A 26,162-nucleotide genomic window follows, 5' to 3' on the forward strand; every position below is an offset into this window, starting at 1 on the left:
TGTTTCTCTATTACAAGACAGTCAATAGATATTGACGTTTATACAGTGATAATTTACCTTACCTAATTCCTTTGTTTGTGACGTTTCTCAGTATTTTGCAGTTCACATCTTAATTATGCTGTTGCTATTAAACTTCAGTCAGTGGCATAAGAATGACTATCATCCCTTATTAAATATGAAGAAATTATTTGAAACCAGTGCTTTATGTTTGGCTTTCTTATTTAAAAGTTTTATTTTCTGCCACATTCGTGATTAAAACAGTAAAAATTTATAATACAGTAAGTGAAGTGTCTCCTTTTCGCAAAGTGGCTCGCTTGTCAGCCGCAGTTGCGTGTCATCTGCTACCTCGTACATCTTCCGTTCTTTCCGTGAAAGGTCGCTCGGCTCCAGTGCCAGTGCCGTAGTTGCTTGTCTCTCTGAAGACTCAAGTATCTGTGATATGATGCAATAAAATCGATGGTTTGTTTATATTCCCATGTGGCGCGATAGTGGTGTAGTTAATGTAAACATTAGCTGGGTAATGTTTCGCAGTACGAAGTATAGGCTGTTATTAAAGAAAATTGTTCCAGAATGTCGGGAAATGTTCATAAGAAAGGGGAGGTCTGTAAGAATTACTGGAAGTGGACGTCCCATTTGTTGTTGTATGAATCTTCACTTCTATTCCCCAAAAATAAGGCCTATAACGAGTCAAAGAGTTGAGAACTGTGGCAACGCACGTCATTATAATGCTGTCAACGTCGAAGAAACGCGCGCCGTTACGGTTACAGATATTAAGAAGACCCTCAGGAATCATAATCTTACTTTTGAGGATGGGCATGCTTGTATTTCCGTGAAATGTCCGGTGTGTATGTACTTACAAGAGCCAGACAACAATGCTGGCAGAGCTTACATAAATAAAACTACAGGTAATTATGTTGGTACAGGCTTTTAAGAAAATTGTGCTTTTCGTGGTGTTTTTCGTAATCCCAATGTGGATATGTTTGATTAACTTTTCCGTACCAAAGGATTCAGTCAGTTTTTACCCATTGATTTTTTTCCATATTTTGAAACGTGTAGTAACGCTGTTCTGTCACAGATTGCATTACAGTGAAAGATTGAAGGCAATCAGTTACATGTGGTGGAAAAACTTTAAATTAATCAATGACCGGTCATGATGTATTTACATGTTAGTTCCATGTACTTTGAATTCACTGCAGATGCATAGTGTGCTATAGTCATTCCTTCAATGCCCCTATATCTCTTCTGTACTAATTAAATGGAATGTATTATAGTCAATATAGCCTGATTCGTGTATAACAATGGAGTCAAAAATTACGAACGCTGGAACCAGTTGTAGCAGCAGCGGCTCTGCCACTAGTACAAATAAAGCCCTGTAATTGTCAGGCAAGTGGAGAAACAAATGCGTGACTTGCATAATTTTCAGTTTTCTTTGAGAGATAAACGTGAAATTACATTGACAGTATTTACTAACATACATAAAACAGTTGTCCAAGATTGAAAAAATAAAGGTTTGTTATTTGTAAAGCGACAGTGGAATTAGTCATGAAGTGAGTCTTAAACGATTACAAGAGGCCTCATGTAGCCTATAACTGGTAGCTGACAACTATGAGTTCAAAAAAGTTATATATGTATCATAACAATAGCCAGAACAAGACCCAACTTGCAGTGTGTGTTTGTGTGTGTGTGTGTGGGGGGGGGGGGGGGGGGGATTAGCACACAAAATTTTTCGTATGCCGGTCTTAAAATTTAATGAATTTGTAGCTATATTTTTCTCTACTCATTTGTTTGGTAAAGAATAGTAGTGTTTAAAATTGCACCAAAGTGTATCAAAACTAAATGAAGACTGTTTACAGAAAAAGTGTTCTTTGTGAAATGCCCCAGGACAGTTTTATCTGCTTTACTATAGGAAAAATATCTCTTGTGAGAGAGAATTTCTGGTCAGTACTTCTCTTCAGAAGATGATTTTTTAAGCATCACCAGTACTGTCAATAACCACAAAAGTACACACCATTATCCAAGCTTTCAGAACTATTAGGTCCTAACTTTGAGAGGAATGATGGATAGGTTGGACAAGCTTCAAAAAGAAGGGCAGCGCCTTTGATGAGAGGGATAGACCTGTCATGAGGACCCCTGAAATCGCAGATGTGATGACACTAACTTGTAGCCCAGCTTGAGGTCTAGGTTTGGTTGAAAGGTGGTAATGTGTTTGTTAGTTGGCAAAGCAAACAAATGTGAAAGCCAAATAAACATTGTGGGAGCGAATTTACTGGTTAATGTTTACATCCTCACCATATTGAAACATGCATTGGGGTTGGGGGGTCTAATGTGAATTTTTACCAGACAAGGGATGATTACAAATAAACTGACACCTTGTTGTGACACACATCATTGTCAGTTCTTATTAATCTTCTAGGCATATGCTTTTTCTTGGGAAAGTGTACATCTGTGTGTCAAGTGGTAAGCAGAATACAGATGGCGGTTCAGCTGATTGGACCCTTGGAAATGCCGAATTCTGTTAAAGCCTTTACTGTGTAAAATGTGCCAGATTAGGCTACAAATTTCTGCTTAAAGGTGGAAGAAAGTTCCTCAATACGTTGCACTGTAAACAGGTTAAAATATGTTAGTTACTTATGGACCACAATATCAACAGGACCATCCCACACATTTACTGAGGAGGGAAAAAAATGAAAACTGATGTATGTATATGTGAAACGGACTTTAGGGAGTCCGGCAAGGAGAGCTTCCACTATGTTGGTGCCAAAGCATTTTACTTCATTTACATAGACGATTCATCTCACAATGAAAACAGAGCTATGTATGATGTGTGAAAGCATTATGTATTGTACAACTAAATGAGGAATTTGGTATTGTGAAAACAACTGTTTTTATTTGTGGACAGTGTGTGAGTTCATTGTTAGAAAACTAATAGTAGCCAAAAGGGTAATTGAAAGATAAGTGTTGAGCTACACAAAGATAGGTAAAAAGAAAGCAGTCAGTATCAGGTCAGTGACATAATAGAAAGAGTGAATACCTTGAAATGGCAGTAGGCTGGTTATATCACTCGAAGAAAATATGGCAGGTGGTCAAAACAGGTACTAGATTGGAGACCAACTAGCCCAAAAAGACGAGGGGAAAGACGATTGGACAGATGGGGCAGAGACTTGAGAAAGACAGCTGGATTGAACTGGCAATGGGAAGCTCAAGATCGGCAGAAATGGAAGAATCTGTAGGGCTCTGCTGACTCAAAGGAGTCACATCACCAAATGATTGAACTGTCTTATTTTTAATATAAGATCAGGTCTGCAGATTTTGAGATGTATTGCGGAAGAGCTTTAATTTTTAACAGTACAGATGTTGTATTCACACTTCAAAATTGCTCAGAAAAGTGTTAAAATAACATTTTAAGAACTCTAAATTTCAGTTGAAACGCACTCTCTTGATTGTATGTGCATGGAAAATGAAATATTTCCAGTTCTGAAACTGTTATCATACATGTGTTTAGTGACAATTTTATCATGTTCTCCACAACTTGTCTTTGCATAAGATATTATTTGCTTACATGTTGACCAACAGTATGTAATATTATACAAAGTAATTGCTCTTGTAGAAGCAAAGTATACTCTTCTCATCGTTATCGGGTCACTTGCTCCCTCTGTGTCTCCAGCTCGTGGTCTTGCTTCCCGAGCACGGGGTCCTGTGTTCGATTTCCGGTACGGTCAGGGATTTTGACCTCCCTCGAGATGACTGGGTATTTGTGTTGCCCTCATCATTTCATCATCATTCATGGAAGTGGCAAAATTGGACTGATCAAAGGTTGAGAATTTGTATTGGTGCTGATAACGACACAGTTGAGCACCCCACAAACCAATTATCATCATAATGCTCCCTCTGTAAACACTGCCAAGTTTTTTATACAAATAAAATCTTCATGCTGCATCAGCTCAAATAAAATTCTCTCACATTTAACAGGCGTCTCCCCCTTTGACACTGAGAGTAAAATTGTTAAGTGCCAGGGTTGGCAATCTGTTTGGCTTCTTGATACTTCTAGAGCAGGGCTGAAGTGATGCGTGTGAAGTGAGTTGAGCAGCTCCTGGCTTTGGATATCAAGCAGAAATAAAGATGGATGTTTGACACTTATAAGGAGTGGACTACTTCTTTGCAGTTACAGTTCTTTTTTGCTTATAACTTTGTTGTTTTCTATTATTAATCTGTCATGTAATGCAGGTTACTGTAATTTTTAAATGTTTTTAAACTGTTTGTGAAAGCGAGTGAAACTGAATATATTTGTAGAGATGTTGAAATTTATGAAAAATTATCTGTTCAGATACCATACAAGGAGACATTCGGAACCTAATTTATAAAGAAACTATGAATTTCTGACAAGTACAACATTTTATACAAAGTACAACCCCACTCGCTGTATGCTAGCAAGTTGAACAGAGAATGGATCTGCACCTGCTACAATATTCTTAAGTTGTGTAACCTTGTGGGATAAAATAAGATCAGCTCCAGAGTCCTTTGTACAAAATTGTTCTCGGTGTATGTAGACACAGTGTAGTTTGCTGTGAAGTGAATGACACAGAGTATTCTGCATTGTGCCAATAACATCATGTTAGTTTCATGTTCCATGGATCATTTTGCATGATAAATCTTAATGATATGGAACAAATCATTTTACGTTCATATTGCAGATAAGGCTACATGCTGAACAGTTATAAGTTTTTGTGTAAATTAAAAAAGCATGCAGATGTGAGTTAGTAATTCTTACCCATCTCATTCTACACGTTACAATAACAAAAATTCTTCTAAGAACATGAGTTGTCAAGGAGAAACTTTTTCAGTTTAGTTTCAAATTTTACTTTGCTGTCTGTTGGATATTTAATATCCTTGGGTAAGTGATCAAAAATTTTAGTTGCAGCATTGTGCACCGCTTTTTGTGCTTAAGACAACCTCGGTGTTAAGTAATGAACGTCATTTTTCCCTCTGATATTGTAATTATGTGCATCATTGTTCATTTTTACTATAGTGGATTATTTACTAGCCAGAATTCCCAACTCTTTAAACAGATGTTTACAAGTGATCATGGGTGAGCACCATGTATTATTTTTACAGTATATTTTTGTGCACTGAAGACTTTCTTTCTTAAAGGTTAGTTACCCCAGAAAATTATTCCTTATGGCATTATTGAATGAAAATATGCAAAAATGACAGCTTACTGATCTCTCTCCCCCCAAGATTTACGATGATTCTAAGTGCTGAACTAAGTTGTTTTAGAAGTTCTAAAATGTGGTTTTTTCCCAGTTTCAATTCTCATCAATATGGATCCCTAAGGATTTTGAAGTTTCTGTCCTATTTATTATTTCCTCACATGTGTTAAGCATATCATTGGTGTAGTACCTCTAGATGTGCAGAACTGAATATGTTGTGTTTTTTTAAAATTGAGGATTAGACAACTCACAGAAAACCCGTCAATGATACTTTTAATAACTTTGTGTACCATTTCTTCTGTTTCTGTACATATGCTTAGACTGATAATGATACCATTGTCATCTGCAAAAAGAACTAATTGTGATTGTTGTATACTAGACATAAGATTGTTTACATACATGAGGAACAATAGTGGACCTAAAATTGAGTGTTGGGAAACACATACATGATTTCTTTTCAGTCAGAATAATGTCCCTTGACTGTATTGGTCGGATCACTATGTACATCTTTGTGCATTCTTTTGGTAAAATGATTTATACGAGATACTATGATTCACATGGCAAAATGCCTTAGATAGTCCACAGAAAATACCAGCTGGCATTTTTTGTTACTTAATGCTTGTAAAATTTGGTGATGGAACATATGAATGGCATTCTCAGTAGAGCATCTCTTCTGAAACTCAAACTGTGATTTGCTGAGGATATTGGTGTAGCTCAGGTGAGACGTTATTCTACAGTGCATCACCATCTCAAAAATTTGGGAAAATTTCAGCAGTGTAACTGGTTGGTAGTTACTGACATCTCTCCTATCGTCTTTCTAAAATAGGGGTATGACTATGGCATAGGCCTATTTCAGCCTCTCTGAAAAAATGCATTCAGTTAATGGTGCATTACATATTTCAGATAAGACTGGGCTTATTGTATGGGAACAAATCTTTACTACTCTGTTTGAAACACCATCAAAACCAGATAACTTTTTATTCTTTAGTTCTCGAATGGTGCACGGGAAAAACAGGCACTTAAATTTTTATGTGCGACCCCTGAATTCTCGTATTTTATCATGATGATCATTTCTCCCTATGTAGGTGGGTGCCAACAGAATGTTTTCGCAATTAGAGGAGAAAGCTGGTGATTGAAATTTTATGAGAAGATCCTGTCACAAGGAAAAATGCCTTTGTTTTAATGATTGCCACTCCAATTCACTTATCATGTCTGTGGCACTGTCTCCCCTACTTTGTGATAATACAAAACCAGCTGCTGCCCTTCTTTGTACTTTTTCAATGTCATCCATTAGTCCCATCTCGTGCGGATCCCACACTGCACAGCAATACTCCAGAATAGGGTGGACAAGTGTGGTGTAAGCAGTCTCTTTAGTAGACCAGCTGCACTTTCTCAGTGTTCTGCCAATGAATTGCAGTCTTCGGTTGGCTCTACCCATAACATTATCCCTGTGATCATTCCAATTTAGGGTATTTGTAATTGTAATCCCTAAGTATTTACTTGAATTTAAAGCCTTCAGATTTGTGTGACTTTATGCATAATCAAAATTTAGTAGATTTCATTTAGTACTCATGTGAATAACTTCATACTTTTCTTTATTCAGGTTTAATTGCCACTTTTCGCACCATACAGATATCTTATCTAAATCATTTTGCAACTTGTTTTGGTCATCTGATGACTTTACAAGACACTAAATGACAGCATCATCTGCAACCAATCTAAGACGGCTACTGAGATTGTCTCCTGTGTCATTAATATAGATCAGGAACAATAGAAGGCCTATAACACTTCCTTGGGGAACACCAGATATTATTTCTGTTTTACTCGATGAATTTCCATCAGTTACTACGAACTGTGATATTTCTGACAGGAAATCACGAATAGAGTCACACAACTGAGGCAATATTCCATAGGCACGCAGTTTGGTTAGAAGACGCTTGTGAGGAACGGTGCGAAATCCTTGTGGAAATCTAAAAATATGGAATCAATTTGATATCCCCTGTTGACAGCACTCACCACCTCATGAGTATAAAGAGCTAGTTGTTCGCAAGAATGATACTTTCTGAATCTCTGCTGACTACGTATCAATAAATCATTTTCTTCAAGGTACTTCATAATATTCGAATACAGTATATGTTCCAAAACCCTAATGCAAATCGACATTGTCATATGGGCCTGTAATTCAATGGATTACTCATACTTCCCTTTTTGGGTATTGGTGTGACTTGAGCATTTTTCCAGTCTTTACATACGTATCTTTCTGTATATAAATGCTAAATATGGGGAACTATTGTGTCAGCATACTCGAAGAGAAACCTAACTGGTATACAATCTGGACTGAAGCCTTGCTTTTATTAAGTAATAAGCTGCTTTGTGACACTGAGGATATCTGTTTCTATGTTTCTCATCTTGGCAGTTGTTCCTTATTGGAATTCAGGAATATTTACTTCGTCTTCTTTGGTGAAGGAGTTTCGGAAAATCGTTGTCGCACAGTGAAGGTATTATTTGCGTCTTGCCACTGTGTGCTTTTGGAAATGACCAAAATCTCTTTTGTTTTTCTGCCAGATTTTGAGACTATGTTTTGTTGTGGAAATTATTGATCTCACATTGAAGTACACACTATATTTCGAACTTCTGCAAAACTTTGCCAATCTTGGGGATTTTGCATTCTTTTAAATTTGGCATGCTTTTTTTGCTGCTTCTGCAACAGCGATCTGACCCGTTACGTGTACCATGGGGGATCAGTACCATCTCTTATTAATTTATGTGGTATATACCACTCAATTGCTGTCAATACTATCCTTTTGAAATCATTCCACAACTTTTCTACACTTACATGATCAAATCGGAAGGAGTGCAGACTGTCTCTTAAAAAGGTGTTAAGAGCATTTTTATCAACTTTTTAAAATAGATATACTTTACGTTTCTTTTTGATGGTTGTAGGAGATGTGGTATTCGGCCTAGAAGCTGCTGCCTTGTGGTTGCTAATCCCTGTGTTCGTCTCGATATTCACTATTTGTCCAGGATTATTTGTTGCTAACAAGGGAACATCCCCATCGCACCCCCCTCAGATTTAGTTATAAGTTGGCACAATGGATAGGCCTTGAAAAACTGAACACAGATCAACCGAGAAAACAGGAAGAAGTTGTGTGGAACTATGAAAAAATAAGCAAAATATACAAACCGGGTCGTCCATGGGTAACATAGGCAATATTAAGGGCAATGTGAGGCGAGGAGCTCCGTGGTCCCGTGGTTAGCGTGAACAGCTGCGGAACGAGAGGTACTTGGTTCAAATCTGCCCTCCACTGAAAATTTTGCTTTCTTTATTTTCGCAAAGTTATGATCTGTCCGTTCGTTCATTGACGTCTCTGTTCACTGTAATAAGTTTAGTGTCTGTGTTTTGCGACCGCACCGCAAAACCGTGTGATTAGTTGACGAAAGGACGTGCCCCTCCAATGGGAACCGAAAACATTTGATCGCAAGGTCATAGGTCAACCGATTCCTCCACGGGAAAACACGTCTGATATTTTGTATACGACACTGGTGACAGCATGTGCGTCACATGACAGGAATATGTTGTCGACCCACCTAACTAGTACACTTGGCGAATGGGTGAAAAGTTTCTTCTACCTTGCCCGATTTAGGTTTTCTTGTGGATGTAATAATCACTCCAAAAAAAGTGATGAAAACATAAGAGTTTTTCACATAAACTGAAAATAAAAAGTTAAAATTTTCGGTCGAGGGAAGATTTGAACCAAGGACCTCTCGTTCCGCAGCTGTTCACGCTAACCACGGAACCACAGAGCTCCTCGCCTTACAGTGCTCTTAATATTGCCTATCTTATGCATGGACGACCCAGTTTGTATATTTTGCTTATTTTTTCATAGTTCCACACAACTTCTTCCTGTTTTCTCAATCGATCTGTGTTCAGTTTTTTAAGGCCTATCCACTGTGCCAACTTATAACTAAATCTGAGGGGGGTGCGATGGGGATGTTCCCTTGTAAGAGGTCAAGTATGCTTTCACAATCATTTATGCTTTGAGTGGGCCCATGAACTAATTGTTCAAAATAATTTTCTGAGAAAGCATTTAGTACAGTTTCGGAAGACGTTTTATGCCTGCCGCTGGCTTTAAACGTATAATTTTTCCAGCATATCTACGGTAGATTAAAGTCACCACTGACTATAACTGTATTAGTGGGGTACCTATTTGAAATGAGACTCAAGTTTACTTTGAACTGTTCAGCAACTATATCTTCTGAGTTGGGGGTTGGTAAAACAATCCAATTAATAGTTTAGTCAGATTGTCAGGTATAACCTCTACCCATACTATTTCGCAGGAACTATCTACTTCAGTTTTACTACAAGGCAAACTACTTCCGACAGCAATAAATACTCCACCACCAATTGTATTTAATCTAGCCTTTCTGAATACTGTTAGATTGTTAGAAAAAATTTCTGTGGAGCTTATTTCCGGCTTTAGCCAGCTTTCTGTACCTATAACTATTTGAGCTTCAGTGCTTTCTATTGGGGCTCAGAGCTCTGGTTCTTTCCCAACACAGCTATGACAATTTACAACAACAATACCGATCATTTCTACAACTAACTTACTGTGTTTTACCTGTCCCCTTTTAGATGGACGCCCTTTCTTTGGTTCCCTTAGGCCTTCTAACCTAAAAAACCGCCCAGTCCCTTCCATACAGCCCCCACTACCTGTGTAGCTGCTTCCTGTGTGTAGTGGACTCCTGATCTATTAAGCGGTACCCGGAAACCCACCAACTAATGGTGCAAGTCAAGGAATCTGCAGCCTACAATGTCACAAAACCGCCTGAGCCTCTGATTCAGACCCTCCACTCAGCTCTGCACCAAAGGACCACAGTTGGTTCTATCGACAATGCTGCAGATGGTGAGCTCCACCTTAACCTCGCAAGCAAGGCTGGCAGTCTTTACCATTTCCGCTAGCTGCCCAAAACCAGAGAGAATCTCCTCTGATCCAAAGTGACAAACGTCATTGGTTCTCACATGAGCCACCACCTGCAGTTGGCTGCACCCTGTACTTTTCATGGCATCCAGAAGCAGCCTTTCCACATGTGGAGTGACTCTCCCCGGTATGCACACAGAGTGCACATTGGCTTCCTTCCCCTCCTTGGCTGCCATGTTCCTAAGGGTCCCCATTATGCGCCTAATGTTGGAACTCCCAATTACCAGCAAACCCACCCTTTGTGAATGCCCAGACTTTGTGGGCCGAGAAGCTTCCTCTGGGACAGGGTGGATGACTGCATCCAGCTCAGAGACATCATCAGCCACAGATAACGCCCGAAACCTGTTCGTCAAATGAGCTGGGAAGGCCGTATGATCGGCCCCTTGGAAAGTTTTTCGCTGCCTGCCAGACTTTGGAATGATCTCCCACTTGACCACGGGTGAGGGGTCAACCTCAGTAACCTCAGTGCAGGCAGTACCCAGGACAGCCACAGCAGTGGACCGAATGGGGGACACGTGGGATGTGCTCGTAGTCTCACGCATCCTCGCATCTGGCCCCCAACAGTGATGCCGCTTGGCAGCAGCCTCAAGCTATGTGACGGAAGCCAATGCAGCCTGGAGCTGTGAGCGAAGGGTTGCCAACTCAGCTCACATCTGTACGCAGCAATCACAGTTCCTATCCATTACTGCAGTCACTCACGTTTGTAGCTCGTAAAAATATACAACAAACAAACGGTGTACTTGCCTTCTTAGCAGCAGGAATGTGAAGTGCTCTGTCACTGATGGTCTATCCGACACAGAGCTATACTAACCAAAACAAACAAAAGCCTGTACAATACGAAGGTCGATAGCAACAGCGGTAAGGTACGCTACACTGTTAAAAGCTTGTGCCTAGTAAGCACATGAACACGCAAGAAATTACAAAAATAATCTAGTAACTACATAGGTATCTGTAAGTAAATAAGTCGCTCCTGCTAGAAGCTCATAAAAATATACAACAAACTAACGGTGTACTCGCCTTCTTAGCAACAGGAACGCGAGATGCTCTGTCACTGACTGTCTGTCCGACACTGTTTGTCCATACTTTCTGCTATATTTGTACTGTACTATGAAATTATTATTAAATATATTTGCTACCTGTGACCCATCATTTATACCCCTTTCATTCAGTTCAATAGGGATGTTATCCTAGTCTGTTGCTGGTTGTCCTATCTCTTGTTTCACTATATTCCATGTAGCACTGTATCTGTCATTGAGATTACTGATTCCTGACAGTATGGGCATGTTTCTTTATTTTTTAGTAATGTTTCTGAGTAATTTTGAGTAGTTTTTGTATTGTGTAACTGCAGGAACTATACTTATTATTGCCAACAGATACAGTCCCCATTTGTTTCACAAGATACTTTATAATCCATCGAATGATCCATGGTTTTTTACATGGCTGTGTAATGTCATTTCTGTGTAGCTTATGTGGAAAGGTATTTGGGCCATTCCGTGCCAAGTGGTCTAATATCGAGAAATGTTCCCACATGACCATCATGGATTTTGATGAAATTTTGTATGAACATTCATTCACACATGTTCTCATCGCTGTGAAAGGGCCCAAAGCTATAGCATCTGAAATTGCCAGCTATTTCCTAGATCATGAGCCACAGGAAGTTATTGTGTGTAAGCAATGGATACATACCGATCAGACCACACTGGACACGGAGCAAATGGTAGTGGATGAATTTATTGAAGATGTAAAAAATAAAATATGGAGTCTGTCATGCCATCATTACATTGCCAAGCATCAAAGCTTGCATCTTAAAGGCCTTAAATGTCATCTGAAACACTAAGAGCTTATTGTCCTAATGGATTTTGCAGAAAATTATTCTTTTATCATTTAGGATGCTGTGCAAGGCTTCCACTGGGACAGTAGTCAAGCAACAATTCATCCATTTGTTATATACTTTCGTCAAAATGAGAAAGTAGAATCTTTAAGTTTTTGCATTATCAGTGATTGTTTGCGGCATGACACTATTACAGTTCACGTTTTTATCAAGGAGCTCATCAAATATATAAAAGCACAGTTTGCACAGATATCCCACATTCATTATTTCAGTGATGGCTCCAGTGCTCAATATAAAAATTTCAAGAATTTCCTAAATTTGTGCTATCATTGGGAATATCTGTGAGACCTCCACAGAGCAAAGGGATGCATTAATAAACTTTATGCACCCACATGGTCCAGCAAATTCATTTTATTGGCCACCAAGAAGTGACAAGTGCTGGGTTCCGGAACACCACATTATTGCAGTTATTCCCGCTCCATCATTAAATTCGTCTGGCCGGCAGTACACCATTTTTCTTGATATTCATCAGAAAATTAATGCAGCATATCAAAAATTGAAATAGGTTAGAGGAAACAATCTAAGGAACCCAAGAGTGCCTTCTACTTTTACACAGGGCACTTAAATAATTTTACTCTCAGGCTTGGGAACCTGTGTAAAGAAACCCTTATCAGGCTTGGGATCCTGTGGTAAAGAAACTGACCTGTGGCTGTTGTTGTTAAGCCATCTGGTGTGGTCCCTAAGGCAATGGGAATGTTGGTTTTTCTCAGGTGAAATGAAACCAGCAGTGGTTAAGCCACCATGGACCATAGCAACTCATTTATACACTTCTTCTCCATCAGTAAGCTGGTGTTGTTCATTAAACAGGCAACTAATAATTAGATGATTATGCAAATAAATTTTACGATTTACATTCATTCTTAATAATAATTTTGTGTGTGTGTGTGTGTGTGTGTGTTTGTGTGTGTGTGTGTGTGTGTTTGTGTGTGTGTGTGTGTGTGTGTGAGAGAGAGAGAGAGAGAGAGAGAGAGAGAGAGAGAGAGAGAGAGAGAGAGAGAGAGAGAGAGGGGGGGGGGGAGGAGGTGACAATTAAGAAATAACATTGTTTCTATTTTTATTCTTTTGCTATTCGGACTTGAGCTAGGTCCTATTCATCAGGACTTCTTATTTCACTTATCCCAGACATTAATAAACATGTATAAGGCAAAATAAAAGATTTCAGGTATAATTGGAGTGCCAGAAAGATGTGTTCAAACTTCCAGCATGCCTCTTTGATGATGCTACTTTTTGGGGCCTTATATGCTTGCATTGCAAAACCAAATCCACTTTTCTAGATAGCTTAGAATATGCTCTTTCTAATGACCATAGCTTAGAAGAGTATTGAGAAAACACTTTTTTGAAAAATTTGACTAAAAATACCCATTTTTAGCACTTTTTGAAAAATCGTCAACTTTACCCCAGATTTGTGAAATAGTGGAAAGCAATAGGAGAATGAAATTTTATATTCTAAGACCTTGTGTTGGTGAGCTATGGTGTGCAAAGTTTCATGTACATTCCACCATTACTTTTGGAGATACAAGAAACTAAAGTTCGCATTTTTTTAAACAGCTATTTTTTTGCCCAACTTTGCTTCAAATTATCTATATGAAAATTGCTCAGAAATCCTTTTCTTAATATCTTACTTTAAAGAGCTCTAAAAGTTGTATAAGATGGCCAAGTTTTGTTTCTTTCATGCAAACACTTACAGAGATACCTCATCTCCAAGTTGCTGAAAATTTAAGGACACACTATAGAAAGCTGTGCTATGGTCTTAAACAAGTGACTGTATCTCTGAAAGTATTGAATTTCTGAAACTGAAACTTTACCAGTGTTCATTGAGAACATGTGGGGATGTTCATGCAAAATTTCATCAAAATCCATGAGGGTCATGTGGGAGCCTCTAGACCACTTGCCATGGAATGACCCATTTTCATGTAATGATATGAGTTTATCATAGAATAGATTACATTTCATGTTAGCATTTGGTTTATTATAAGTTTCATCCTAGGTTGTATGTTGTAAAATATTCTTAAAAACTTTTGTGCTGGAGTCCTTAATTACTCTAACTGATTTCTACTGAGGACTATCCGTACCACTATGTTATTTAACCTTACTAACTGTGCATCATGATCATAGAGAGCATTTGTTGCTGGGTAAACAGGCGTTCTCTTGCTTTGAACTTCACCAAGGAAAACATTATTGATTAGAGTCCTATTGCCTCTAACCACCTGTGTAGGAAAGTTAATCACTGAGATCAAATTTTAGGAGCCAGGTAAGGTTTGCAGATCATTTTTCCTTTCAGAATCCTTTAGAAAATCTATGTTGAAGTCACCACAGATTATTAACTTCTTGCTGATGTCAGACAGATAGCATAGCAAGGACTCCAGATTCCTCATAAACATATCGAAATACACTAATGGGGATCTGTACATAGTTACAGCTAAAACTTAATAGTTTTTCAGTATTTATTCACAAGCATAAACTTCTGCATTCTGATCACTACAAAATCTACTTGTCTCAGTCTTTTGAACTTTCGTTCTGCCTAAATCTATGCAGTAACTTCTCCTTTTCCATATTAGTTCTGCATGAGTAAGTTGCTAGAGTGTAATCTTTTATATGCGACTCACTATATAACCGTGTGATTACTCGTTGCTCAGATAGGCACAGGATTCAATCTTTTCCAAACAGATAAGCTCTTCTACCTTATTAATCAGCCTTCTAATGTTTTAATGAAATAATCTAACTTTTATTTTTTTGTGTGTCCTAGGCATTTTTGGGCTCTTCAGTTATTTTGACTTAGTTCAAAACAGTGTTCCTGAATCCTGATTCTCACCTAGTAAAAAGGTATCTCTCTGACATCAGTAACCACAGGATTATGCTTTGTGCGAGGTAGTGCCCCCCCCCCCCCCCCCCCCAATAATTTTCTGCAAGAAGCTCAGCCAGCCTATCTTCCCCTTTCAGGTGTAGGTCTTGTTTAGTACATCCCCATCTCTCAATTGTAGCAACAAGCACTGCACCCGTATGGGATTTCATTTCATTTCAGTCACCATCAGCCTGCTCAACTCAGTGTTCGTCCACCTCACAAATTTTGAATGTTGTTCTCACTATAGAGTGCTAAAAGAAGAAAGGCCAAAAGTGCTATAAACAATCAATTATCTTCTGTGGTTATGCTTGAGTTATTTGTCTATGAATAGGAGGAAGTGTGCAGCAATCATAAAATGCCTTGTCACAATTTTTATGCTCAGACAATACTGCTATGATTTTCAAGAACACTTCTTATTTGTATTGTCCTTCTCTTGTTCAAAAATAAAATGATGACACAGCTATAAAAATATAGCAGCAGACATTGGAAATGAATATCAGTTTAATTTTGGTGGTAATGAATACTAAAAATGTCCCAAAAGAAATAGGATAACTGTGTGGCACACCAATTTGTTTATGAAATACAGCGAAAGAACAGTTTCGTTCATACCAAAAAGTATACTCATACAAATACCTGTGTGTAATACTTTGTAGGGATATGAAATGGAATGATCACTTAGGTTCAGTTAGGGGTAGACTTTCCTCAAGCGTTGGCCAGTTCAGTTCTCTCAATACCCCTGTGACACACTCCCACAGATTAAACAAACTGTGACCATTCGTGCTGCCCTTCTCTGCATACGGTCAGTATCCCCTGTTAGTCGTATCTGATACAGGGCCCACACGCTTCGGTTTATTTATTGGTAGAATACTGGGGCAGTGCAGTCAGTATACAGAAGACATTGGTTACATATCACTTGTGCGACCAGTTCTGGAATATTGCTCAAGTGTGTGGGACCTGTATCAGATATGACTAACAGGGGATATTGACCGTATGCAGAGAAGAGCAGCATGAGTAGTCGCAGTTTGTTTAATCTGTGGGAGTGTGTCACAGGGGTATTGAAAGAACTGAACTGGCCAACTCTTGAGCACAGACGTGAACTATCCTGAGAAAGACTATTGACAAAATTTCAAGAACTGGCTTTAGATCATTACTCTAGGGATATACAACATATCGCTACATATCGCTCACATAGTGATCATGAAGATAAGATTAAAATAATTACTGCACACACAGAGGTATTCAAACAATCATTCGTCCTGCAATTCATATGTGAACGGAAGAATCAAGAAATCCAAATAACTGGTACAATGGGACGTACCCTCTGCCATGCACCTTATGATTGTTTGCAGAGTGTAGATGTAGAAGTTCATTAAAAACTTCCACTCTTATTAATGTTGGTACTCATAAACTGTGATAGAGAATGTGGTTACTTCATTTGTATGGAAAGATGCTGATACATCATATACTGAGCTAGTATCAGTTTTCTGATACATTGATATTGAGCCTGAAGAATATAATCAAAGGAAATGCCAGAATTGAAGTGAAGGTAATACTGCAATCAGTTACTAATTTCCAACTTTCTGGAAAGATTTTAAAATGTTTAAAACAAATATGAGAACACTTTTAGTTAGGGGAGAAATGCTTTTGAATTACAAAAAACAAAAGTTTTCAGCTTTATACAGCAGAAAAAAGTTTTTGAATGGGGGAGAGGTGCACCTAAGAAACCTATGATATTATGTATTATCTGATGTGTCAGTAATTGCTTCATTACGTGAAAAAAGTGTTACACTTGTAATAAATTTTTGAAAGCTGAAAGATATGTGTAAAATTCCAGAAAACTGTAATTATAGATATTGTGTATTTGGAAAAAAAGAATAAGAACTAGATCTTAACAACATTGATATCTGGTGAGAGCACTGAGAACACAGAATTTTTAGATATGTTGCCTTTGGGAATCTTTACAAACAAATGTCTTTTGAAAATTAAAATAAGGGTGCAAGATGTCTATTATTATTCATAATGTATGAATATTTTAGCCAAGATAAATCAGTTCCACAGTTGAAGCTGTGAAATATTTTTCTTGATTCTTCCAAAAAAATGAGTTGTGCTGTAGTTTGGGCACTGGACTCTCATTTGAGTACCAAAATTTCATCTTTAACAAATTCATCATTGATGAGATGTAAAAGCCTGGTTTTCCTTATGCTTATGTTAGTCATATCAACCAAATGCCCATACTGTCAAATAAACAGAAAGAATCAATTTACTTCTATTAGCAAGTGAATACGAGGTGGACTGAGAATATGTGGAAACTACAGGAGCTTCCATGACCTTTCTCTTACTTAATTAACTACAGAAAATGTCAAAGATACAACAATCAGTTCAAAATGAAGGGAAAGGAAAGTGTCTTCCAGAGGAGAAGATACAAATTCTGGTGCATTTTAACTCACACAGTTTCAATCAAGTGGTGAGTGATAATACATTTTTTTATGTTCTTTGACACTTTCACATAACTGTGTTAAGGAAACTTTGGAAAATTGAGATCTGGATGTCAGACATGGGAGCATCAGAAATATAATTGGTTTGATTGTCAAAATAGGTAAAGCCAGTCCTAATTTCTCTGTAGAGGTATACCTATTCACTGCCCAAGCAGTTTAGTTTCGTTGTCCCAGTCTAGATCGTTGTTTTCCACTGTTGGTTATATATGGATGATGTGGCTCTCTGAGGGCTAGATAATCATGTGAGACAGGTGTTTTTGGGCATAACAGGCAACATGATACCACCTCATCTTTTATCTGTAATGAAGCAAAAGGGTAGAGTGAAAGCTGAGAAAAATCATGGCCAACATCTGGCTGTGTTTAATGCAGAGGACTAGCTGTTATTAGGACATAAAGGCACACTATAAGCAATAGAGTGAAATTCTTCACTGTGTTACCCAAAAAGCAAAAACCATTCCCTGTGAAAAAAGGGCAATGTCATGCAATTAATGTGTGTATAAGGATGAAATTGGCAAGGCAAATGATATTCAACTCAATGATGACAATAGCAGTGTGGCAGGCAACGTCAAACTCAAATCATTTATCACTAAATTGAATTAATTCTTTCTTAAAGTACCTGAAAACACAATGTGGAAAAGTGGATCACCAAAAGCGGATCTGTTAAATTTACTTAGGCAGACACTAGAAATCCTTCCAGCAGACATCAATTTTGGCATGTCAGATATTAAAGAAATCATAAAAATAATTAGAATGTCACAAAATTCCAGCCAACTGGCTGCAAATAGAATATAAAATTCTTTAACTAGTTAACTAGGGGTGCTTTCTTCAGAAGAAACTGTTACCTCACATGTGGTAGCAATTTCTTCTGAAGAAGGTGCCCCCTAGTTTGTGTTGTAAACTAATTAAAGAATTTTATATTATATTTGCAACCAGTTGGGTGGAAATTTGTGACATTGTAATTAATTATGGTTGCTGATCACAGCCATGTTCAAAACATTAAAAATAATTAGGTTGTTGAAAAGCATTAACTCTTCTAGTTATGCTGTTATGTCAACCACAGCATTTGACAACATTGTCCTTGAATTACCTTTGTAATTAGTTGATGAGTCAAGGTGAATTTCCAAATACACTGAAATAGGCAATGGCAACACCCATTCACCCATTTATAAGATAAGTGAGTGTTCTTTAATTATAGACCTGTCACCCTCATTCATTTTTTAAGGTAGCATGTAACATTTTATATAGCCACTTTTCTGACAGTAAACTCTTAACAGTAGTTCAGCTTGGGTTGTGAAAAGTGTTCTGTACAGACATATGGGTATATGGTTGGTTGGTTGGTTTGGGGAAGGAGACCAGACAGCGTGGTCATCGGTCTCATCGGATTAGGGAAGGATGGGGAAGGAAGTTGGCCGTGCCCTTTCGGAGGAACCATCCCGGCATTTGCCTGGAGTGAGGGAAATCACGGGAAACCTAAATCAGGATGGCCGGACGCGGGATTGAACCGTCGTCCTTCCGAATGTGATATGGGTATATGATCTCAGAGTTCTGATGGAAGCAAATGAGAAAAAAAATACCGTTTTATTGATCTTTCCAAGGTCTTTCATTGTACAAATCATAAAATTTTACAAGAAAAACAAGTGTTGCTATTCATCTTGCATGGACAGAGACATATCTTGATAACAGAAAAATGAGGACCACATCAACAAAAGATACCACAGGGAGAAATCATTAAATATGGTGTGTGACCTACAAAAATAATTTAGCAAAGACATTGAAAAGCTCTTCAAAAACTATAGTGTTCGCTGATGACACAAGAAAAAAGGAACTCAACCATACCAGACACAGACCGGAGGAAAATGGAGCAGGCTTACAGTGACTTCATGGCAAACTACTTAACCCTCACTTTTAAAAAGACTCAAGATATTCACTTTGAAATTAATGAAAATGAGTTACAGATAATGAGAAAGGAGATTAATGAACACACATTTCATGAAAATTCTGTGTATGAGGTCCTTAGGAATCCAGGTGGATAACAAATTGGGGTGGCACCAGCATGTGAATAAGTTAAACAGAAAGCTCAGCTCTGCTTGTCGTGCACATAGGAATCTCTCATTGCATTGACCTGCTAGTAGGATTGCTAGCATAGTTTATGTACTTTATTTCAATCCTGTCCTATGGCATAATATTTTTGTAATGCAGGTATTTAAGTACTAGTGTCAGAAGAAGAAATTATTAGTGTGAATATATCAGCATTAGTCATACTTTCTTGTTAGTAAACTTTCCAGAAATTTCTTGAGTGGTTACTTCTGTCTTCTAATGTATAGCTTGTTCCACATTCTTGAAGGCTTTATTTAATGTCTACCTGTCCCTGAACTAATTCTGTTAGCTCTGTGTAGCATTCAACACAGTTATTTGTCAGGAGTTTTGTACACCTCAGTCAGTGAAATTGTCTCCACCATAATGAGAGGACACATCCATCAACATTGCAGCTTGTGTCATTCTCAGTCACATAATTTAGGGTGAAATTAAAACCAGTTACACTTAACTCTTACATTCATCACATGATGTCTACTATGATTACTGACTGATCCCTGTATGTCAGTATGCTTATCAAACAATGGAAAATCCAGGATGGAATGTAACAATATTAGACGGGAAAAGGAAAGCTGCTACTCACCATATAGCGGAGATGCTGAGTCACCGATAGGTACAGCAAAAAGACTGTCACTAGCAAGCTTTCGGCCAGCAAGGCCTTTGTCAAAACTAGACGACAGACAGGCGCGCACACACTCATGCAAACGCAACCCACACATACATGACTGCAGTCACTGGCAACTGAAGCTTGGGTATGTGCGCATGTCTGTCGTCTATTTTTGACAAAGGCCTTTCTGGCTGAAAGCTTATTTGTGACAGTCTTTTTGTTGCGACTATCTGCGACTCAGCATCTCTGCTGTAAGTGAGTAGCAACTTTCCTTTTCATAGTGTCGTCACTGTCTCCAATACACTGAATCTAATGGCGATATCAAGACTGCAATATTAAACTTATAGCAGCTCCAGTTTGTGATGTAAATATAAAATGATTTGTTCTACATCATCATCATTTATCGTGCAGATGATACGTGGAACATTAAAGTAACTAACTAGCTCATCAGCGTTTGCCGTTATGTGGTATGTTTGGTTGTCTGATGTAGCCTTAACATTATTACTGCAATCTGCAGTCCCTTTCTGTTCTAATTAGTTATTTGCTTTTGCCATATCTGCTGAGTTAATTATAACAAGTGTCCATTTTCTGAAACTGTTGTGGCAGTTGCAGCTCTGTCGTTACCAAAAATAACCTGCACAAGTCATGCAGTTTGTAGCAGAACATACTCCATCAAAGTGATGCAGGTTTATTGTACTGTTCATTGCCTAAAGACTGTAACATAATTCTCACTTGACCATATATATTTTGGTTATTATTTTATAATTATGTTCCATTGTTTTATTTTTGTTAATTATCCAATGAAAGATACTGTTCTGGTAACATCCAGTGCAATTTCTCTCATTCAAACAGATGTGAATGTGAATCACTAAGCAATGGGTCAGTTTCATATCATTTGTAATACTAATCATCAAGTATAGATAACCAACACAAAAATGCTCCTATCAGAGAATTAAAAAAATGTGAGTACATTTCTGTTTATTTAAAAGACTCTGACTGAGAAATGGGGTACCAGTCCCTCAGTGCCTTTAAAAATTTCCCCAAAAAGTTTGACACACTAAGATATTCGTACTTTTTTAATATGCAACTCACCACAGACTCTCTCAAGTTCTCCTAACTGTAACTCTTACATCCATTAGTCAATTGCTGTAAGCTGCTCACACACCATCCAGTCCGAGTTGCCCCTTCTCAGTCATTCATTCAGCCTGATTCGTTGTCATTATCTCTTTGTGTCTCTGTCATTGTCTTCCGTGTCACAGCCACAGTCCCCTCTGTTCTGACCTACTGCTACAGTCTCCTCTCACTATTATTGTCTCCCTATTGCTCTCTCTTACTCTGACATATCATTCTTTCCTTGCTAATGCTGCTATCTCTTCTCACTGTCACCGTCACACTCTTTATTCTACCCCTCCCCCTCCCCCACCACTGTCTCCTTCAGTCTCTTCCTAGCACCATTAGAACCATTGTGTCACTGTCAACTAAGTTCCACTGTCACTATGACCCTATCTTTCTCTCATACTACTGTTGTCTCCTTTGCTCTTTCTATAATTTAATCATCGTCTACTACCTTCCAGTATATATTACTTTTCCATGTGTTCGCCACTGCCACTCTCTTCTTCTCTTTAAGCATAAAAAGCGTGAATATGTTTGCATGCCAAAATTTTTTTGAAAATTTTGAAAGGTTTTGGCGAATGTAGAATGAAGCAGCTGGTACCCCACTTTTAAATAAGTATGAAAATATTAACATTTTTTTGTGTTCTGATAGGAGCATCTTACTGCTGGTTCCTTTCTTTTCCTTGCTACAGCAGGACATGTCCCTCATATGAAAAGAACTTGATGGATCAGTAAAAATTCTGATAGTTTTCTTTTGTGAAATTGACATATTATAAAACTAATTTTACACCTCGGACCAGATTTTATGTGGACAAAAATTTTGCATTTGTTTCAGTACTACAGTGTGGAGTTCCCAGCATATTTCTCCTTTCTACGTCACATTATGAATGACATTTTCGCCTCTCACTGGATTTTACATTCATATTTTACATGTTTAAGTAAGGTAATTTTGAATGTCTTTATTTCAGAAACTGATAAAGATACGAAGAAAGTTTTCAAGGTTGCTTGAGATTGGGATCTTAGAAACACATTAAAAAAATTACAGCCATTTGCTGAACATAGCCTTCTCAGAATCCATTGCTAGGCTGTGATACCCAAAAAATAAGTCTTTGGGGAGTTTCTTGATAAATGCCTAGAGAATATGCTTCAAAAATTTGAGCAGTTTGCTGCAGTTAATGGTGGTTCAATAAGCCCCTAAAGGCACACCATAGGCCACATCTAACTCAAAACGAAACAACTGATTTGGTCAATTTGCCTAAGGAAGAGCAAGTGTATAGAATAGAGATGGGGGATCCGCTCTTGAACTAATGCATAGAGTTGCATCTTTCAAAGGAGTGAACAATCAGTGATTCAGAAAAAAAGAACGGTAGCTCCAAACGTTTCCCACGGCAGAGAGAGAGAGAGAGAGAGAGAGAGAGAGAGAGAGAGAGCATATCAGCAGTGCCTCTGCTGGTCAGAGCACAGTGCACGCCACACAACACAGCCAGCGCCGGCCTCTGCCCTGCTTCTACCTCGGCTGCCTGCATTGTGCAGTGCCCCATTGGATTTTGTGTTTCACATATGCCGTGCCGTCTCTGTGCGTCGTCTGCCGCCTGCAGTGTCTGGCGCAGCGTAACTTCGCATCGCACTCTGTCGGCGATCGTTTCAGTCGCACGTCCTGCCCTCTGGGCAGTTGATGCGAGCAACAGGACAGAGAGCCACCTAGCGGATAACATAGGAACTACTTGCAACAACCTGCTCGCAAGGGAACGGACGATTTGTCTCGGAGCGGGTGAGTTCACCGCTCCCCCCCACCCTCGGAACTCGCCCGCTCAACGCTCACCCCACCGTCTCGACTCTAGCCAGAGCGTTGAGAAAAGCGACTCAGGTGTCACTCTGGTCTCTGCGGTCTCAGCTCACGCAGTAATACAGCTCGCGGCTCGACCTGCTCGACTCAGCGCCTCTGCATCGGAGTTCGTCTCTACTGGATATTGTTCTTCGTAGTAATACCGCTATGTATATTACATTATTATGTTATGTATACATCAATTGTTTTTATTTTATTTTTCTTTGTTTAAACTGATTAGATTAGGTTCCTGACGACTCCTCTTACTATAGGATTTTTATTATGGACACTCGAATTTACGCTTTAATTACGAGCGAACCGATAAACGTATCGCAAAATGTGATACACCAATATTTTCCTTGTTTTATTCTGCGTAAGGCTATATGCAGCACTTTCATTTTACAGTTAAATTTATATTTTTTTTCTTATTCTGGTACGGATTTTGCGATTTTAGGCGTCTTCGGAAGGAAACGTTCACTTTAAAAATATATGGCTTGCGATGTATTTGTATGAGGTTAATGAAATTTTAATACATTATAGCCAAATATATTGTTAATGTAAATCTCAAGTTACAACATTTTCCGATCACCCAAAAAACCACGATAGTGCAAAATAAATCAATAATCCAAAACTTTGTCATATCGTGGAAATTTCAATAAACAATACAAAATTCTTACTCATTATCTGTGTTACTTCAAAATAGGATCAAATAAGATCAAAATACAGGTATAGTACTGGAATAAACCAAGTTTAAAGGGCAATGTGCCTTCCATTTATTTTCTATTGTAAATGAGTGGTGAGTCATGAAAAAGAGCTAATTCATTTCAGGGAGTGAACAGTTCTGATCCAATCTCTGAAAAGAACAGTTTTGCCCATCTCTAGTATAGAACTCGTACTTTGAGCCTGTACTGTAGGATAGTGACACTAAGATGATCCTTCTGTAGGGTATACAAGTAGTCCCTAGTCTAAGCTCAAAGCAGTTGACCATGTCTTTTTATCATCAATAGCACCTGTGGTATGAGCACTGGAAAATCCAGTTTTTATGTGCAGAATTTTGGAACATATTAGGTACACATGCATTCTGATTTGGCCAACAAAAAAGTTTGGCAAAATACATCAGTTAAAGGGTTTCAAAGTGAAATTTGCTGCATGTAAATAATTTGTTATAATAATTATTCAACAAAAGGTAACATCCATGCAATCTTTTCATAGTTGTCAATATCATTGTTAATTATGAGTATATCCCACATCGTACATGTTTTCTTTAAAGAATTTGAACCAACATTTCCTTATCTTCATTGTCTATTTCTCGTAGACTTTTCTTCTGCTCCCTTATTTTCCTATGTCATCTCATGGAACTGTGTATGAATGCAAGAGCTCAAGGACGTAGGCCCTACAGTTTTTCCTGTTAGTCCTGCAGTTTTGGTGGGAATTAAGCAGATAATCCTAATATAGAGACTAATTTAATTATGTTGTTTTTCAGGGTATTTTGTTTGCTATAAATGTAAGCATGCTGGAACTTGGGATATCATGGAGAAAGTTATACAGCAGCACAAAAAGAAGAAGTCTTTTTCGAAATCTGAAAATGACATTTTAAAACATACCGCTATTTCAAATGACAAAGTGAAACAGTGCTGGAAGAATCTTGAAAATACTACAACAGCTCTTCATGATGTACCAGAATCTCAGCTACTCACTGAATTACGGTTATTTGACATAAATGTAAGTAAAGTAACGAATGAAGCTTCATTATGCATATGTGGTGTTATAAAACACATATGCTGAGGTTTCATGTTATTATAATTTTTTCAGAATGTTCCATTATCAGTTCTTTTGCAATGTGGTGCAAGGATAGACTTGGAGGCCTCAAAATTGTATTTTCCTTTGCACAGTATTGAAGAAGAAATAGCAGGAATTAAAATACTTACGAGAACTGGTGAAGAAACCATTCCACATAGTGGTTGTGGAGGCTTTCTTAATCCACAGGTCACGAAAGGTGCAAAACATCACACAGCTGTTATTGTATCTTCAGTACTAGATGCTCTGGTCCTGCTTTCTCAGAAGCCAGCCTTTCATGTGCTTTGTCTCCCACATGGTAAGTTGCTAATTATTACTCACTTTGTTATGTTTATAATTATTAATACTAATCTTATATATATATATATATATATATATATATATATATATATATATATATATATATATATATATATATATATATATATATAAAAGAAAGATGATGAGACTTACCAAACAAAAGCGCTGGCAGGTCGATAGACACACAAACAAACACAAACATACACACAAAATTCTAGCTTTCGCAACCAACGGTTGCCTCGTCAGGAAAGAGGGAAGGAGAGGGAAAGACAAAAGGATTTGGGTTTTAAGGGAGAGGGTAAGGAGTCATTCCAATCCCGGGAGCGGAAAGACTTACCTTAGGGGGAAAAAAGGACGGGTATACACTCGCACACACACACATATCCATCCGCATATACACAGACACAAGCAGACATATATGGTTATAATAGAAGGAAACATTCCACGTAGGAAAAATATACCTAAAAACAAAGATGATGTGACTTACCAAATGAAAGTGCTGGCAGGTCGACAGACACACAAATGAACACAAACATACACACGAAATTCAAGCTTTCGCAACAAACTGTTGCCTCATCAGGAAAGAGGGAAGGAGAGGGAAAGACGAAAGGATGTGGGTTTTAAGGGAGAGGGTAAGGAGTCATTCCAGTCCCGGGAGCGGAAAGACTTACCTTAGGGGGAAAAAGGGACTGGTATACACTCGCACACACACACATATCCATCCACACATATACAGACACAAGCAGACATATTTAAAGACAAAGAGTTTGGGCAGAGATGTCAGTCGAGGCAGAAGTGCAGAGGCAAAGATGTTGTTGAATGACAGGTGAGGTATGAGTGGCGGCAACTTGAAATTAGCGGAGATTGAGGCCTGGTGGATAACGGGAAGAGAGGATATATTGAAGAGCAAGTTCCCATCTCCGGAGTTCGGATAGGTTGGTGTTAGTGGGAAGTATCCAGATAACCCGGACGGTGTAACACTGCGCCAAGATGTGCTGGCCGTGCACCAAGG

The 26,162-nt window shown here is 38.3% G+C and overlaps 1 protein-coding gene across 2 annotated transcripts in view; it reads left to right on the forward strand.

Moving 5' to 3' along the window:
- The first annotated feature begins 391 nt into the window (after nucleotides 1-391).
- Nucleotides 392-26,162, forward strand: part of LOC126187544 (mitochondrial DNA helicase) — a 53,121-nt gene continuing 27,350 nt past the window's right edge. The window contains exons 1-3 of one of the 2 annotated variants that reach the window (XM_049928692.1): nucleotides 392-459; nucleotides 24,537-24,775; nucleotides 24,866-25,148. In XM_049928692.1, the coding sequence (XP_049784649.1) occupies nucleotides 24,584-24,775; nucleotides 24,866-25,148 (475 nt within the window). In that variant the 5' untranslated portion in view covers nucleotides 392-459; nucleotides 24,537-24,583. The other variant, XM_049928691.1, reaches the window with a different exon arrangement.

The sequence above is a fragment of the Schistocerca cancellata genome, chromosome 5, assembly GCF_023864275.1.
Source record: "Schistocerca cancellata isolate TAMUIC-IGC-003103 chromosome 5, iqSchCanc2.1, whole genome shotgun sequence".
Classification (NCBI taxonomy): Eukaryota; Metazoa; Arthropoda; class Insecta; order Orthoptera; family Acrididae; genus Schistocerca; species Schistocerca cancellata.